This window comes from Puma concolor, chromosome D4 (genome assembly GCF_028749965.1).
Source record: "Puma concolor isolate L17-30 chromosome D4, mPumCon1.1.hap2, whole genome shotgun sequence".
Lineage (NCBI taxonomy): Eukaryota > Metazoa > Chordata > Mammalia > Carnivora > Felidae > Puma > Puma concolor.
In genome coordinates this window covers 82,756,681-82,772,515 of record NC_141679.1, presented here as the reverse complement: position 1 = coordinate 82,772,515, position 15,835 = coordinate 82,756,681, and the positions used below count along the sequence as shown (strand labels likewise).

At 48.5% G+C, this 15,835-nt stretch overlaps 2 protein-coding genes across 2 annotated transcripts; both read right to left on the bottom strand.

Annotated features, from left to right (window-relative positions):
• Positions 1-7,165: 7,165 nt before the first annotated feature.
• On the bottom strand, positions 7,166-8,116 carry OR1K1 (olfactory receptor family 1 subfamily K member 1). The gene has a single exon (XM_025912691.2). It carries the CDS (start codon positions 8,114-8,116, stop codon positions 7,166-7,168), a length of 951 nt encoding a protein of 316 aa, XP_025768476.2.
• Positions 8,117-14,395: 6,279 nt separating this feature from the next.
• Positions 14,396-15,349, bottom strand: OR5C1 (olfactory receptor family 5 subfamily C member 1). The gene has a single exon (XM_025914147.2). It carries the CDS (start codon positions 15,347-15,349, stop codon positions 14,396-14,398), a length of 954 nt encoding a protein of 317 aa, XP_025769932.2.
• Between the last annotated feature and the right edge of the window lie 486 nt (positions 15,350-15,835).

Here is a 15,835-nt window from a genome sequence, read left to right as displayed (position 1 = left end):
ACTCGAGCTCACGACCCCAAGACCAAGAAGGGTCGTATGCTCCACTGACTGAGCCAGCCAGGTGCCCCTATTCTCAGCACTTAATGTGTATTTTCTTAGATAATTCTCATAACAACCTCAGAGAGAGATTATTATTCTCATTTATAGGTAAGCAATTTGCCCAGGGTCAACCAGCTAGTGAATAATCATGTCGGGACTTAAACCCAGGAACTCAGAGCTCAGAAGTCAGGATCTTAGTATGCTTGGCAGCCTTACCTATGCACAGACTATAATGATGCCCACCGAGAAAGGCTGCTGGGAAGATATGAGGGGTGCCTGCCCTGTGTTGGTGTTATGGACTGAACTAAGACACCAGTTCCTAGGGGCCCCTGGTTGGCTCAGTCGGTTAAGCATCCGGCTTCGACTCAGGTAATGATCTCATGGTTCATGAGTTCAAGCCCTGCATCAGGCTGTCTTGCTCTCAGCACATAGTCTGCTTTGGATTTTCTGTCTCCCCCCCCCCCCCCCACCCCTTACCCCACACATGCACTCACTCTCTCTCTCTCTCTCTCTCTCTCTCTCTCTCTCAAAAATAAATGTTAAAAAAAAACACTGATTCCTAGTAAATTCTATAAATTCAAGAGAGGAAGGAGAAATAGGATACCTCAAACTTTCCTCGAAGGAGAGTTGGTCAGAATCACAGAATCCTCTGCCCTCCAGGTAGGCCTGCTGTCCGTCTTTTCCAGAGTTGTGTATTTCTACAGCCTCCCTGTTACCTCTGAACACTTCCCACAAAGTACAGCCTTTCTAAAGGCAAGGATGCTGTCTCCCTTTTGGCAGAGTCTCAAGTCTTACAAGATTTAGGGCAAGGATTCTGCAATTGTGCCTTGGAGACCACCTGCCTCAAAATCACCTAAGGTGCTTATTCAAAAGGAAGTTCCAGCCATCCCCCACCCCCCTCCCCCGCCCCGCCCCTGCTGATCCTGGAAGTCTGGGGCTGGAGGGTAGAATACACATTTTACTAAACATGCCAGGTGATTCTGATGTGTGGCAAATAGATTGGGAATAAGAATGGGGTGAGGGGAGGTGCCCCTGGCTCAGGTCATGATCTCAGGATTCCTGATATTGAGCCTGTGACAGTTTGTGAGATGGAGCCCGGCCTCGGGCTCTGTGCTGATGGCAAGGAGCCTGCCTGGGATTGTCTGTCTCTCCTCTTTCCCCCCATCTCCTGTTCACGCATGCAGGTATGCGCTCTCTCTCTCTCAAGAAATAAATCAACCTTAAAAAAAAAGAATGGGATGAAGAGAGGGCTTTTACTGTTCCTCATTTCAGCCCAGAGCCAGATCTCTGCTCAAATACTGATTCTAGGGGTGCCTGGGTGGCTCAGTTGGTTAACTGTCCGACTTTGGCTCAGGTCATGATCTCACAGCTTGTGGGTTCGAGCCCCGCATCAGGCTCTGGGCCTGGAGCCTGCTTTGGATTCTGTGTCTCCCTCTCTCTCTGCCCCTCTCCCACTCATGCTCTGTCTCTGCCTATCAAAAAAAATAAAGAAACGTAATAATAAAAAAAAAAAAATTTTTTTAAAATACTGATTCTACCATTTGTGGCTTGAAGCCTTGAGCAAGTTACCTCCCTGAGCTACAATTTCTTCATCTGTAAAATGGGAATAATAATGCGTGCCGCACAGGATTTTTATGAGGACTAGATGGTATGATGAATGCAAAGCTACCAGCACCAAATCTGGCCTATGTTTAGTTTACTTCATGCCTTGTCATTGTGGCTTCTGAGGTCTGTGGTTACTAGATTTCACGATGTGGGTGGTAATGGTCTTAGTCATGGTTTCATCAAATGTCAGTTGTTCTGTGCTCCTTGGAGAGAGGAAGAGGTCTCTGTGTGTGTGTATTGAGTCCGGGGGTGGGGACGGGGTATCTGGCTACTTGCCAGAAACAGGGTTATTTGATTAGTTTCGCTCATCTTATTTTTCCAGCCTTTTCCCTTCCCACAAGAGAGGAGCTGACAATGTTCCAGTGTGGTTTGAGCAGGAGTGTGGGAATGATTATAAAGTCTCCAAAGAAAGCAATCAAGAGACTCTCTGCAAAGAGAAAGTGGATTTGGTTATGAGATCTGAAAGGGAGAGCCATGACTCCTATTTCTAGGCGCTTTTAGTTAAGTGGAAGGGCATAACTCATATCCTCAAAGAATTCTCAGTGGATCGGGGCCCCTGGGTGGCGCAGTCGGTTAAGCGTCCGACTTCAGCCAGGTCACGATCTTGCAGTCCGTGAGTTCGAGCCCCGCGTCAGGCTCTGGGCGGATGGCTCGGAGCCTGGAGCCTGTTTCCGATTCTGTGTCTCCCTCTCTCTCTGCCCCTCCCCCGTTCATGCTCTGTCTCTCTCTGTCCCAAAAAAAAAAAAAAAAAGAATCCTCAGTGGATTCATACTCAGAACAAGAGTATCGGTCCCCAAAAGCAAGCAGAGAAAGCAAGTATGCCTTGGTAGGTCAATCCTCAGGATATTGAAGGGACTGGGACATGCTGTGTTGGAGAAAAAGGCAAATATCAGAAATAGTTCTGGGAGCTTCATCAGTTTGCTATGGAACACATCACCCAAAAACTCAGTGCCTTAAAATGGGAGTCATTTATTTTCACTCCCGCGTCTTTGGGACAGCTGGGTCCTGGCTGATTGGGTGGGGCTTCTCTTGCCATCTGCAGGTCAGGTGGGGGCTCTGCTCTAGGCTGGGTTTGCCAGGGTCACATTGGCTGGAGCAGCTCTGCTCCATGTGTCTCTCATCCTTCTCTTGCCACCAGTGGGCCACCGGGCATGTCCTTCTCAGGGCAATGAAAGAAACACAAAAGAACAAGCCCAATATCATATCATCTTTTCGTGCCTGTATCATGCGTCCTAATATTCCATCGACAAAGCCAGGTGCGTGGTTGAACCCAGAGTCATGGAGGGCCAAGTTAAGTGGCCGAGGGTGTGGATTCAGTGATGAGTGAACTGGGGTCATTAATGTAATTGGCCAGATTCCTCCATGAATTTCCTCAGCTCTTCTTTCACTCCTGATCTCAAGTCATTGCTTTCTCTTTGATGCTGCTATAGCACTTGGTACCTCTGTCTGGCTTGGATCCCAATCCACGCTGCCATTGTGTATGTGAGTTTGAGAACTGCGTGCACAGCCCTGGCGCCCAGTAAGTGACAGTAAGAGAGAAGAGAGCAGACAAGGGAAGGAAGTAGGATCAAGCGACCGAAAAAAACAGTACCGGCACATAAGGGTGAAGCGAGTGGAGGGAACAAAAGGAAAGAGATGCGAACAGGCTGAGCTAGGCTCTTGCCCGTTCACCTTCTTGGAATATTGATCGATTCCAAGTATTTTAAAGCAGTCGTATCTGCATTGAGACAGCGTCTTTGTGTTTTTAGTTTTAGGTGTAATGGTTGCATTTTCCTGGTGGCAACGCTGCTTGAAAGGATACATAAGCTGATAGAAATCTCCTTTGTACCCCTGGAAGGAGTAATCAGTTTACGATTTAGGATTCGAGCCTCCTTCACTACCGAGATCTCTCCAGATGCCACACCTTTGAGACCAAGCCCGCCTTACTTTGTAATGCGTGAAGGTTATATTAGAAAGGAGGGAGTAGTGGCAGACTCAAATTCTTTCCTTGAAATGCAATTAATTATTTTTTCAGGTTGAGGTGGGTCATAGTGCTGCGTGTTACTTTGAATAAACTGAAAGGTTGCAAATATCGCTGCTGGGAGGGTGGGCTAGATTGATTTTGAAAGGGCCGGAAATCATTTCAGGGTAACCTGAGAAATATGGTGGGTAAGAAGCAGCCTTCTGTGTGCCACATAAAGGCTTTCTGAAGACAGACTGCAAACCCCCTTGACCTACAGCAGCAGCCTCACCTGGATAAGCAGAGGCTCTTCGGAGGAAACAGCCTAGAAACAAACAAAATAAGCATTTGCATATGCTTATTTTGCTTAGGGTGTTCAAAATTGGTCTCTTTATGTTTGATGTGAAAAAGATCCAAGAGAAACTTCTTCAGTGGCTTTAAGAACTCCTTTGCAGGAGCACCTGGGTGGCTCAGTCCGTTAAGTGTCCAACTTCTGCTCAGGTCATGATTTCGTGGTTTGTGAGTTCGAGCCCTGCATGGGACTCTCTGCTGTCAGCCCAGAGCCTGCTTCGGATCCTCTGTCCTCCTCTGTCTCTGCCCCTCCCCTGCTTGCACTCTTTCTGTCTCTCTCAACAATAAATAAACTTAAAACAAAAGTATATATATATATACTATATATAGTATATATATATATATAATATATATAATTATATATATATAGTACTATATATATATACTATATATATACTATACTATATATACTATACTATACTATATATACTATATATATATTATATATATGAACACCTTTGCAGTCTTTCTGGAGATGGGGGAAGGATTTATCTTCCTGTCTCCAGGTCAGTGTCAGCTGCTAGGTCTACCTGAAGTAAAACACGAGGCCGTATCTAGGTGGGGGTGGGCTGAGAATGGGGCCCACGGACCCAAATGCCTTGAAGCTATATTTGCATGACCACTATTTCCGTCTCTTGCCTGTCTTACTGGGGGTCTGGAAGTAGAACACTCTTCCAGGGTGCAGCCAGCTCTTTGGAATGACATCTGAGCAGGATGACGAGGGCACGGCTGGTGGCCCAGAAGAGGGAAGCACCGGCAGTCTCCCAACACCCCCTGCGTCCCCTGATGCAGAAACATCACCTGGGAGAGGACCAGGAGACAGACAAAGCAGCAGCATAGTCTCTGTGCCAGGTTCTAGAGACACAGAGAGAACTCAGGCAGGGTCCCTCCTGGTCAGCTCATAGAATGTGTCCAAGTCCCTCATGACACCTAGCCAGGTCCCTAAGGTAGGGCTGATGGTGCCCGTGTGGAATGGTTGATGAGCATCGTGACCAGTATGTTTGTGAAGCTTTAGACAAGGTACAGGGAGGAAGTGGGTTGTGAAACAAGGGATAGTCTATCTGTAGAGTAGCCAGGATCTGGCCTCACAGCAGGAGCAGGCAGCCTGGGGACTGGGCGGGATAGGAAAGGATGGCTTCAGTATCATTGCAGGTTTTGGTGGGCTGAACAAGTGTGTGTGGACTTGGGCAGGTCCCTTAACCACTCTGGACCTCATGTCCCCAGTTTATCAAACGAAGGGGTTGATTAGATCAGCGTCCCCTCAGGGAGGTGGAGGAGGGGCATCAAGGAGGCTGAGAAGGTGCCTTTGACTCTCACCTCACTTATACCCTGTGGCTCCACCCCCCTTGTTTGTTTGTTTTTTTTAATGTTTATTTATTTTTGAGAGAGACAGAGAGAGTGCAAGCAGGGAAGGGGCAGAGAGGAGGACAGAGGATCTGAAGTGGCTCTGTGCTGATAGCAGGGAGTCTGATGTGGGGCCCGAACTCACAAACCACAAAATTACGACCTGAGTGAAAGTCGGACACTTAACCAACCCACTGAGCCACCCAGGCGCCCCTTCCTTCTGTTTTCTATATGATGTTTCTGTGTAAGGTTTTATTAGAAAAAAAGAGGGTTGTTTTTGTTTTTTTTGGTTTTCATTTTGTTTTGTTTTGTTTTGCTTAAACTGATGGTCTAAAGATCGTTGAATTCCCATTTAGATCTAAACAGCAGAGCATAGGGGCGCCTGGGTGGCGCAGTCGGTTAAGCGTCCGACTTCAGCCAGGTCACGATCTCGCGGTCCGTGGGTTCGAGCCCCGCGTCGGGCTCTGGGCTGATGGCTCAGAGCCTGGAGCCTGTTTCCGATTCTGTGTCTCCCTCTCTCTCTGCCCCTCCCCCGTTCATGCTCTGTCTCTCTCTGTCCCAAAAATAAATAAACGTTGAAAAAAAAAAAAATTTTAAAATAAAAAAAAAAATAAAAAAAAAAAAAAATAAACAGCAGAGCATAGGAGTTCTAGGACTGGGTGGTGGCAGGTTTGTTAGTGGGAGCTGGAAAGGGCCTGGAAAGGCCAGGACTGCTATAGCCCTCCACCTCCCTGGAAGGGCAGGGGCTGGAAGGAAGGGAGTGGGGGAATGGGTGTGGATTTCTTGCAGAGACATAGGCATAAAAGAGAGACCTATTTGGTAAAAGACTGGACATGCCAGGAAGCCTTTCTGACCCCAGATGTGTCCTCACCTGAGCCAGAGTGCCTGCCCTGGTCTGGGGTTTCTTCTTGTAAGTTCTTCCAAATCTGGGGTCTGGATTCCATGGGGCCCAGTGAAAATACACCTGAGCGACTCATAGCAAAAGGACTTGTTCTGATTCTGCTACCGACTAGCCCACCATCTTGAGCCTCAATTTCATAAAGTGGCAATTAGAATACCCATGCTTTGTGTGGGTAAAAATAAATCAAGGGCTAGCACCTGATAAAAACTACCTCTTCCATCTGTCCCTGATGCCTGTGTCCCATCCTTTCTTTCCTGCTTTGCTTCATTTAATTAATTTATTTATAGTGCATGCCCACTGCATGCTCCTTCTACAGGATTCCAGATGTAACCCAACATGTGGCATCATAGTAAACAAGTATGAGAACAAAGAATTTAAAGTATGGACAGCTTCTAAATGCTTATTAGCATAAACGTACAAACATTTATTCATCTCAGGTGTGCAGAGTGCCTCCTATGTGCCAGACTGTGTTCACTGGGAGAGGTCAACCCTTGACACATGGCCTGTGAACTTCTATCCATGTCCCAGGCAGTCGAGAAGTCATTTATTTGAGAACACCTGGTGATGGGATGGAAAAATAAAGTGCCAATCCCCCAGAGCAAGACCTGAGGGTATGCACCTTCCCGTATAGCTTTAGGTCCTCAGAAAATGATAGTGGACTCCCTAAGTGCCTGGGAGTGAATGTTGGAAGAGGGAATGATGTGGCAGAAAGGGTCCAAGCTCTGCCACCTAAAAATTATGTAAGCTTGGGAAAGTCAGCTCTTCTCTTTGAATCCAGTTTCCTCCTCTATGAAACGGGATCATAACAACCGCTTCCCCGGTTTTTGTGGGAATAACGTAAGATCAGGCAAAGCTCTGCCTCACGGTGTGGGTGCCTGGAAAGTGATAGCTGTTATCGCAATTTTGGAAAAAAGCATAGAACAGATGATCACATTCATGAGTTGTCACCGTGGGTGATGTAGCCTGTGCTCAGTGAGGTCCAGGCCTTAGGAGTCGCCAGCTGAGATCCTCCGTCCGGTGAAGAGGGCTCGGAGTGCCCCCTGCACGTCACGGTTCCGGAGACTATAGATCACAGGGTTTAGCATGGGGGTGACTACGGTGTACATGACAGTGGCCACACGGCCCCGCTCTGCCTCATACCGAGATGTGGGCTGGAAGTACACTGCAATGACTGTCCCATAGAAGAGGCTCACCACTGCCAGGTGGGAGCCACAGGTGGACACAGCCCGGAGCCTCCCAGAGGCTGACGGCAGCCGGAGCACCGCAGCTGCGATGGCCCCGTAGGAGGCAAGGATGAGCAGGAAGGGAGTGACCACCACCGCGGCACCCTCAGTGAAGATGAGCAGCTGGATGTGGCGGGTGTCAGAGCACGAGAGCCTTAAGAGAGGCTGGTGGTCACAGAAGAAGTGGGGCACATGGTGGGAGGCACAGAAGGACAGGCGGGCCATAAGCAGGATATGCAGGAGGGAGTGGACGTGGGACACCAGCCATGCGGTCCCCACCAGGGTTTTGCACACGGCCCGGGACATCCTTGTGGCATAGTGGAGGGGGTGGCGGATGGCCACATAGCGGTCATAGGCCATGGCGGCCAGGAGACAGCTATCGGTTACACCCAGGGCAAAGAAGAAGTACATCTGGGTCAGACAGCCAGCCACGGAGATGGAGCGGTCGTGGGCCAACAAGTTGGCCAACATCTTGGGTACAGTGACGGAGGTAAAGCAGAGGTCAGCAAAGGACAGATGGGCCAGCAGGAAGTACATGGGTGCACGAAGGGCTGGACTGGCCCGTATGGCAGCCACGATGAGTCCATTACCCAGGATGCCTGCTACGTACAGGACCAAGAATAACCCAAAGAGAGGCCACCGCTGTTCAGGACTTGTTGTCAGTCCCAGCAGGATGAATGGGGCTCCCTCTGAAGACTCATTGGTAGCATCCATGGCCGGGCTGGTTCTTCACCTAAGACCCCAGGGGTTCCTTTTTACTGATGGGTCATCTCCCCAGCATCAAAGGAAAAGGGTGAAGGGTGGCTAAATTGCTCAAGGCTTCCTGTCAACGGGGAAAATTGTGGGTATGGAGTCAGACAGCCCTGGTGTTACACACAGGTGTGACAGTGGGCAAGTCGTGTTACCGCCCTGAACCTTCTTCCTTTCTGGCCCTAGGTTTCCCATCTGTAAAATAAGGGAGCTGAACCAGGTGATCTTCCAGGCTGCTTCCAACTTTGATGCTTTGTGATTGTAAGCAAAAAACAGAACAAAAGATATTGCCCAGGATGGAGCCTGGAGAAGGAAGAAAATACAGAAGAAAAGATAGAGAGGCAATCAATACAGCAGGTAAGAGATCTGACCCCCAGGCACTTATTTCAGGAAAGTAGGAATGGGGGGAAATAGAACAAAACAAGATGGAAGGGAGGTACACATGAAAGAAATAAAAATCCCAAATCTGAAGGGCACATGTTTTATATGGAAACATAACTCCAAATACCTAAACACAAGTTGTGACATTTTAGAACCCTGAGGATAAAGAGCAGAGCCCAATACCTCCGAGCGCGTGGAGCCCAAGGGTCTAATGATATTCAGATAACAGTCTGCCATCAAGTGTTTCATTGACAGGAGATGGTAGAACACAGTTGAGCAATATCTTCAGATTCTGAAGGGAAAAAAAATATTTTGAACCTAGAATTCCATATTTAACCGAAATAATAATCAAGCGTGAGAGAAGAATATTTTCAGACTTAGCAAAAAAAAAAAAAAAAAGAACCAAAGAATCTGGATGACTCCCCAGATACCTAGCGAACTATCCCCATGAAATCAAACACTTTTTGGGAGGCAAGCAAATGCACAACTCTCTGTGAGAAACTTGTACAGACAGATAAATGCACTGCCAGATGCAGGGACTTGACTCCTAAGGACACTGGCCACTTGTTTTAACGTCTTCCATTCTTTCCCGCCTGTCTGATTCTCACAGCACAAATCTTGGACAATTCTCCAAGAGGGGGTCTTAAAAGGAGAGGGGTTTTAGGACACTGGTTTGCTGGAGGCTTTGCAGAGGCCAACCCTGCAGGGGAATGATCTCTTAATTTTTTCCTGTGTCCTTCTCTATCACAAATAAATAAAAAATTACACCAAGGCCCTCCCTACCCTAGTGTCTTCCTTTTCTTCCTCCTTTGGGTAAGAAGAATCCTCTGACCTTGGCTCCCTGTTGAGTGTGTTTTCAAACTCCCAATCACATCCCACCTTCCAGGAGAGTGAGAGGATCAGGGTGGATGGAGAGTCGGATTGGCGGCGGGAGGTGGGGGCGGGGGGGCTGGGGTGGGAAACAGTTCTTTGTAAAATGACTTCTAAAAACTGGACCTGTTCTGGCCCCCGTCTTCATGGGTCCCAGTGAACATGAAAATGCACTGAGCTGTTTGCAGGAATATTCATATACAATCACAGACACACCCGCACAGGCTTGCAGATGTGTGCAGCCTCAAGCTGGTCTCTGCAAATACACAGGCACAATCAATCACACGCAGAAATGTGGACCCAGCACGCACATCACACATAAGTAAGCAGACAAATAAAACCACATGACCCATGGACTCAAATCATCATACACATAAACGGATTGTCAAATGCTGTCACAAAATGGCACTGGGGCTAAGAGAGTGATGATCATTCACATACTCCTGCTCATGGAAGCTTACAGCAGCAACACACGGCTACTGGGACCCTCCACACGTTTGTGCTTTCACTGACCACTTACCTGTGTAAGCACTCTACCAGAGCGTGTTTATGCACGTGCTATCCGCTCCTGATCCCCTCATCCATCACATTCTCATGCACAGCCTCAGGGGCCCGCAGCCTCCCGCTTTCACGCACATGGCCACACTCACCTAAGCTCATGATGGGCCACGGCAGAGATGCACCACCCTGGAGGGGCACATCCACGTACACGCTGCCGCATCCCCCCAATGATACAGTGAACGGTGACGGTACTGCACAATCATAGCCTCACACAAACAGCACACATGTGTCTCGTGCACACTTTCCAGTCTGGCCTTTTGCCCCAAGTGTACCCTCTGGCCTCTTGGCATCGCAGGAGGGAACAGCAGTGGGGGCCAGGTGTAGTCTGTCCCGGAGCGTCGGAGGAGGGAGTTATTAGCCACAACTTACGGGGTTGGGGGCCTCGGGAACACCTTAGCCCCAGAGGCAACCCCGCCCCTTCGCTTGGCCCTCATCCCTGGGGCAGGAGGCAGCTCAGCTCTGGGATTCCTTATTCTTCCTCTCCAGGGTCCAATTTGATGGGAGAAAGGGTGCTTGGTGTCGCCTCGCCCTCGAGGGACATTCAGAAGCTCATGTGTGGTGAGGTTGCTGGCCCTCAGCCCCTGTCTTGTGAAGGCCAGAAGCAGGGGTCAGGCTGATTCCTGAACCCCAAGCAGAGTGAATGGGGGCAGGGGCAGGGGAGCCCAGGGTTTACCGCATTAGCTTCTGGGGCCAACCCGCCTGTCCTCTCAGCTGTGGCTTCTTGCGGGAAGTGTAGGAGTATGGGAGGGTTGTGCCTCTGGTGACTGGCAGTATATGTGGCTGTGTGTGTGTGTGTGTGTGTGTGTGTAGGATTGTATGCCGGGGTGTGGAGACAGACTGTGTCTCTATGCAGCCAAATATGTCACGGGCTTGAGTGCGTGTCTGAGTGTGGCAGCTACATCTGTGTCCGTGTGGGTGGCCATACCTATGAAAGTGTTTCTTTGTGCATGGCTGTTTCCCATCGGGGATTGGGTCTGTGTTGGGAGGGGGTGTGTATTGTGACATAAGAGAACGATGTTGTGTGCAGCATTCCAGGTGGGAATGGCTTGGCATGGCTGGGTGTCAGAACAACCATAAAGGGTGGTTTGGAACATAAGAACACTCCATGGTTCCCTATTGCCTATTAAATGAAGTCCATGTTCCCTATGTGATATCTCACCCATGGATATCATTCCCAGACCCTCAAGCCTCATACTCCCCTCTGCTTCTTTTCTAATACATTCCTCTCAAGCCGGTTACATTGGTATCCCTAAAGTCTCCTGCACACGCTGGGCTTATTTCGTTTGCCATGTCTTTGTGTCCGTTTGTCCTTCCCCCATGGAACGCTCCTTTCCCAATTTCCACCCATGCTTCAGGGCCCACCTCACCTTGTGCAGTAAGTGCCCTAAATCAGACCCCCAGTTTTCCCCACCTCAAGCCTGCTCTTGTCCTGACTGCTCATCTTGGTAAATGGCGTTGAAGGAGGTTTAAAGGGGAATGCTTTATCAGCGACTGGGGAGCTTTACCGGACATTTCACTCTGGGATTGAGGATCTGTGTCTCTTCCCTTACCCTCCAGAGTGGGCTCTGTTACTGCCTTCCACTCCTTTCCCTTCTCTCTTGTTTGTTTTCTTATCTATCAAATAGGCCCAGCATAGTAGCCTGCAACTTCATGGTAATGTGTAGGATTTATGTAATTATTGCATTTGGTTGTTCCACTGCTGCGAAACATGGACATCCTGTGGGGCCACGGCAGTGGAAGGGACCAGATGCTTCTGGAAACTTCCCTGATCGTGGTGGCGGCTGTATGTGTCACGAGAGCCCGAGAACCTGCAAAAGGAAGAAAAGACCACTGAGGAGGTCTTTTAAGTATAGACATTATCGAATTGGGGACAAAATTCACATTCTTGGAGGCTGCCAACTTTTCTGATAATGCCTCCAACCATTGTCATGGCACGTGAGTTGTTACAGTGAGGTAACAACTGTTAGAATAGGAGGTGGGATAGGAGGTAAGAGCTGGGGAAGGATCGTAAAAACTCGTGATGGAAGAAGCGGTTTTAATTTACGTGAACCTTTGTCACAAGGTGCTAATTTGGGATATTGTACCCTCCGCGCTCAAGATGCAGGCTCATCAGGAAATAAGGTGACCAACCGCTCTGGTTTTCCCAGCACTGGGGCAGGTGCTCAAAGAACTTGGTGTTTTAAAACCAGGACAGCTCTGGGCAAACCAGGACGAGTTGATGATCCTGTCAGGAAACCTATAAAATTCTCTAAGATATGAGGAGACAGTTTTGTGCATATCCCTCTGTCTATCAGACTGGGACCCCCCGCCCCCACCAAGAAGACCACAGTTACCGAGAGAGTGGGTACCCTGGTCCTGATATCAAGGAGTGCCACATTCCCAACGAGCCGGGCTGAACCTTCTGTCTTCTTGCAATCTCGGTGCCTGGTGGCTGATTTCTCCTTGAAGGGAAGTTGGTGTGGTGAGGTTGGCCCCTGGCTGGGGCTCAAGGAAGAGAATCTGTGGGGAGCCTATTAGAGTTTGAGCCCCATACTTCAACACTCCTGGCCTCATCTCAGCTAAATCAGGGGAAATGGAGGAGAGATCAGGTGGAGATGACATTGGCTCTGGCCATGCTTCACCTCTCCTCAGCTCCTGCCCTAACTCTTCGGGTCCCCTCCTGTCCTGCTTCTCTGCATTCAGGGACTTCCCAGGAAGAACACAGTGCCTTGGGCCTTGCCCATATGTACCTGAGTCATGTATGAGTCATGAGTCATGAGTCAGGGAGACAAAATCTGTCAAAACCGTGAACTCTGGGTGGAAGAAAATCCCAAGAGCGTTGGGTCAGAAGGTTCTAGCATGACTTCAGGCTGAGAGCATTGTTGTTACCCAGGAGGGTCATGGCATTCCCTCTCCTACCCCTGATTCTGCTTTTGGATGTTGTAAGCCAAACATAAAGCAGTCTACCATACTGGACCACATGCTAATCAGAGTAGGCTCATAACCTTGAATGAAATTTAAGCACACCCATAACCATCTTGTACCTACCTCTAAGCTTTAGGAAACATGAATCATTATCTATAACCCTAAATAAATCTTCAATTAAGACCCAAGACATGTCAATTTGATAAAATACTCTTCTCATGTCTAACTCTCCTTTAGTTCTGAGCCTAGATTAACTGCAATAATGACTTTAGACCGTGACTTAAATTTATCACAAATCTTATTTGCATATCAACTTATCTAACAGATCTTTTGATACAGACTACACTCTAACCCAAATGTAATCTAGCAATAAAAATGAAACCTGAACTCCAATATTAATTAGTCTTGTACTCCAAAACTAACTCTCAACCATTTTCTCTCTCTCTCTCTATCTCTCTCTCTCTTTTTTTTAAAGTAGTCTCGATGCCCAGTGTGGAGCCCAGTGCAGGGCTTGAACTCATAACCCTGAGATCAGGACCTGAGCTGAGATCAAGAGTCAGATGCTCAACCGACTGAGCCACCCAGGTGCCCCAATCCTTAACAATTTCTAATAAGAGCTCAAGTTTATTCAAACTCTGACTCCTAAATTTATGCCAAACCTACTACTAATGAAAATCAACCCAAATCCTATAATGTATGTAACTTTAATTCAATCCTAGATTTCTCTGATTGCTTTTAAATTCCAAACCTACCCCTGGGTCTATCCTTACCCTAATCAAAGTCTTAGACATAATCAGAACCCTAATCCTAACTCTATTCTAACCACACCGGTAATTCTGACTCTTTCTTAACTTCATCATATGCCTGAACTAAAGTAACTTCAATCCTACCTGTGTCACAAATCTGATTGGAAGCCAGATTCTAACCTAACTGTTGGGATTTTGGGAATGAGCTTGTGTTTGTTCCTGTGCTGTTCAGCCACTTCCCTGAGAGTTGGAATACAGAGGCCAGTAGGGAGGGCGGTATTTATCTCACCAGATTCAGTACCATACTTTGGCATGAGCATCTGAAGATGCTCTCTTGGGGTCAAAGAGGCCAACAGCAGACTCACTGCTCATGAAGAACATTAAAAGGGCAAGAATCTAGGAACATTTGGAGGCAACACAGTTTTTACCTGGTGTGTCTGGGAATCAGCCTTCTAGAAGTGCAAGTGGCAAATGCATCCAATAAGTTCACCTGGTAATCTCTAGGGACTCAAGTTGTGAACACTGAGGAACCTAAGAGAGCTCAACAGCCACATGAACCTGATCTTGTAATGTTAATCTAGAACCTGATCTAGTTCTAGATTAACCCCCAGGGAGATTCTCGCCTCCTGGCTGTAAACCTTCCTTTTCTCCCCCTTGCCAGTCCCTTAAACAATGACAAGAGACACCCAAGCCACAAGTTCATCTATCTTTGCTCAGAGTGGCAGGGGCCAGAAACTGTCCTCTTATCTTGTCATAGTCCCAACCAAGCTCCTCAGACTTCTCATTCGTACTCCGGACCTGGACGGCGGAATCGGCTCCAGGTTCTTCTGACTGCCTCCTTGACCTCCTTGTTGCGGAGGCTGTAGATGAGAGGGTTGAGAGCTGGGATGACAAGAGTGTAGAACATGGATGCCATCTTGTCAGTGTCCAGGGCATAGCTGGAGCTGGGACGCAGGTACATGAAAGTGAGTGTCCCATACAGCACGGTTACAGCCGTGAGGTGGGAGCCACAGGTAGAGGCTGCTCGCCGACGGCCCTCAGCCGAGGGCATGCGAATCACAGCCCCGGCAATGAAACCATATGACACGACAATAACCAACACCGTGGCTGTCTGGATGAAGCCACAGATGGCAAAGAGGAGGAGCTCATTGAGACTGGTGTCATTGCAGGAGATAGCCAGCAGTGGAGGGATATCACAGAAGAAGCTGTTGACCTCCCGGGAGCAGCAGAAATTCAGGCGGAAGGTGAAAGTCGTGTGGACAATGGCACTCACTGCCCCGCCCAGGCCTGATGCTCCCAGCAAGGCCAGGCATACACGCTGCGACATGGCTGTTGTGTAGAGAAGAGGGTTTCCGATGGCCACGTAGCGGTCATAGGCCATCGCTGCCAACAGGCAACACTCGGCATCAGCCAGCCCTGCGAACACAAACATCTGGAGGGCACAGGCTGTGTAAGGGATGGTGGCGTGGGGCAGCAGTAAGTCCACCAGCATCTTGGGGGCGATGGCTGAGGAATAGCAGGTGTCTAGCAGGGAGAGGTTGGCCAGGAAGAAGTACATAGGTGTGTGGAGCCGAGCATCCACTTGGATTAGCAGCACCATGCCCACGTTTCCCAGCAGGCTCACCAGGTAGACTGGTAGGAAAATCAGGAAGAGGGTCACACGTAGGTCCCAGCGATCCGTGATGCCCAGGAGGATGAATTCAGCAGGGGCCCACGTGAAGTTCTCTGCAGTCATCCTGCTGGACACAGACTAAGGAGAGGCAAAGCGAGAGAGATGTAAGAGAAAGGTTATGCCCACCATGGAGGAGAAAGCACCAGGAGTCAGGCAGACTTGGGCTTCAGTCCTACCTGTGTCATAAAATTGCTATGTGTCCTTGGACAAGCCATATAACTTCTCTAAACCTTCGTTTTTAACTCTGAGGAGTCACTACAACTTAACTTTCATGAGGGCAAAAATCTTGTTTGTCTTATTCAATTTTGTATTCACAGTACTGAGAACATTGCCTGGCACATAGTAGGTGCTGAACAAATATTTGTTGAATGAACAAATGATGAGTGGGGTGATAGTGTCTGGCCAAGGATGGAAAACTCCATGACTCAATATGCATTCTGCTTTCCAGTTTCCCAAGGAGGAAAAGAGACTATTAAATGAGCAGAGTCTCCTGACCCAAAGGGCAACAAGCTATGGGTCTTGAGGTTCTGGAAGGACATCTTTCCATTG

Coding starts and splice junctions, on each gene's coding strand:
- OR1K1 (XM_025912691.2), bottom strand. CDS start 8,116: ATGGATGCTACCAATGAGTCTTCAGAGGGAGCCCCATTCATCCTGCTG.
- OR5C1 (XM_025914147.2), bottom strand. CDS start 15,349: ATGACTGCAGAGAACTTCACGTGGGCCCCTGCTGAATTCATCCTCCTG.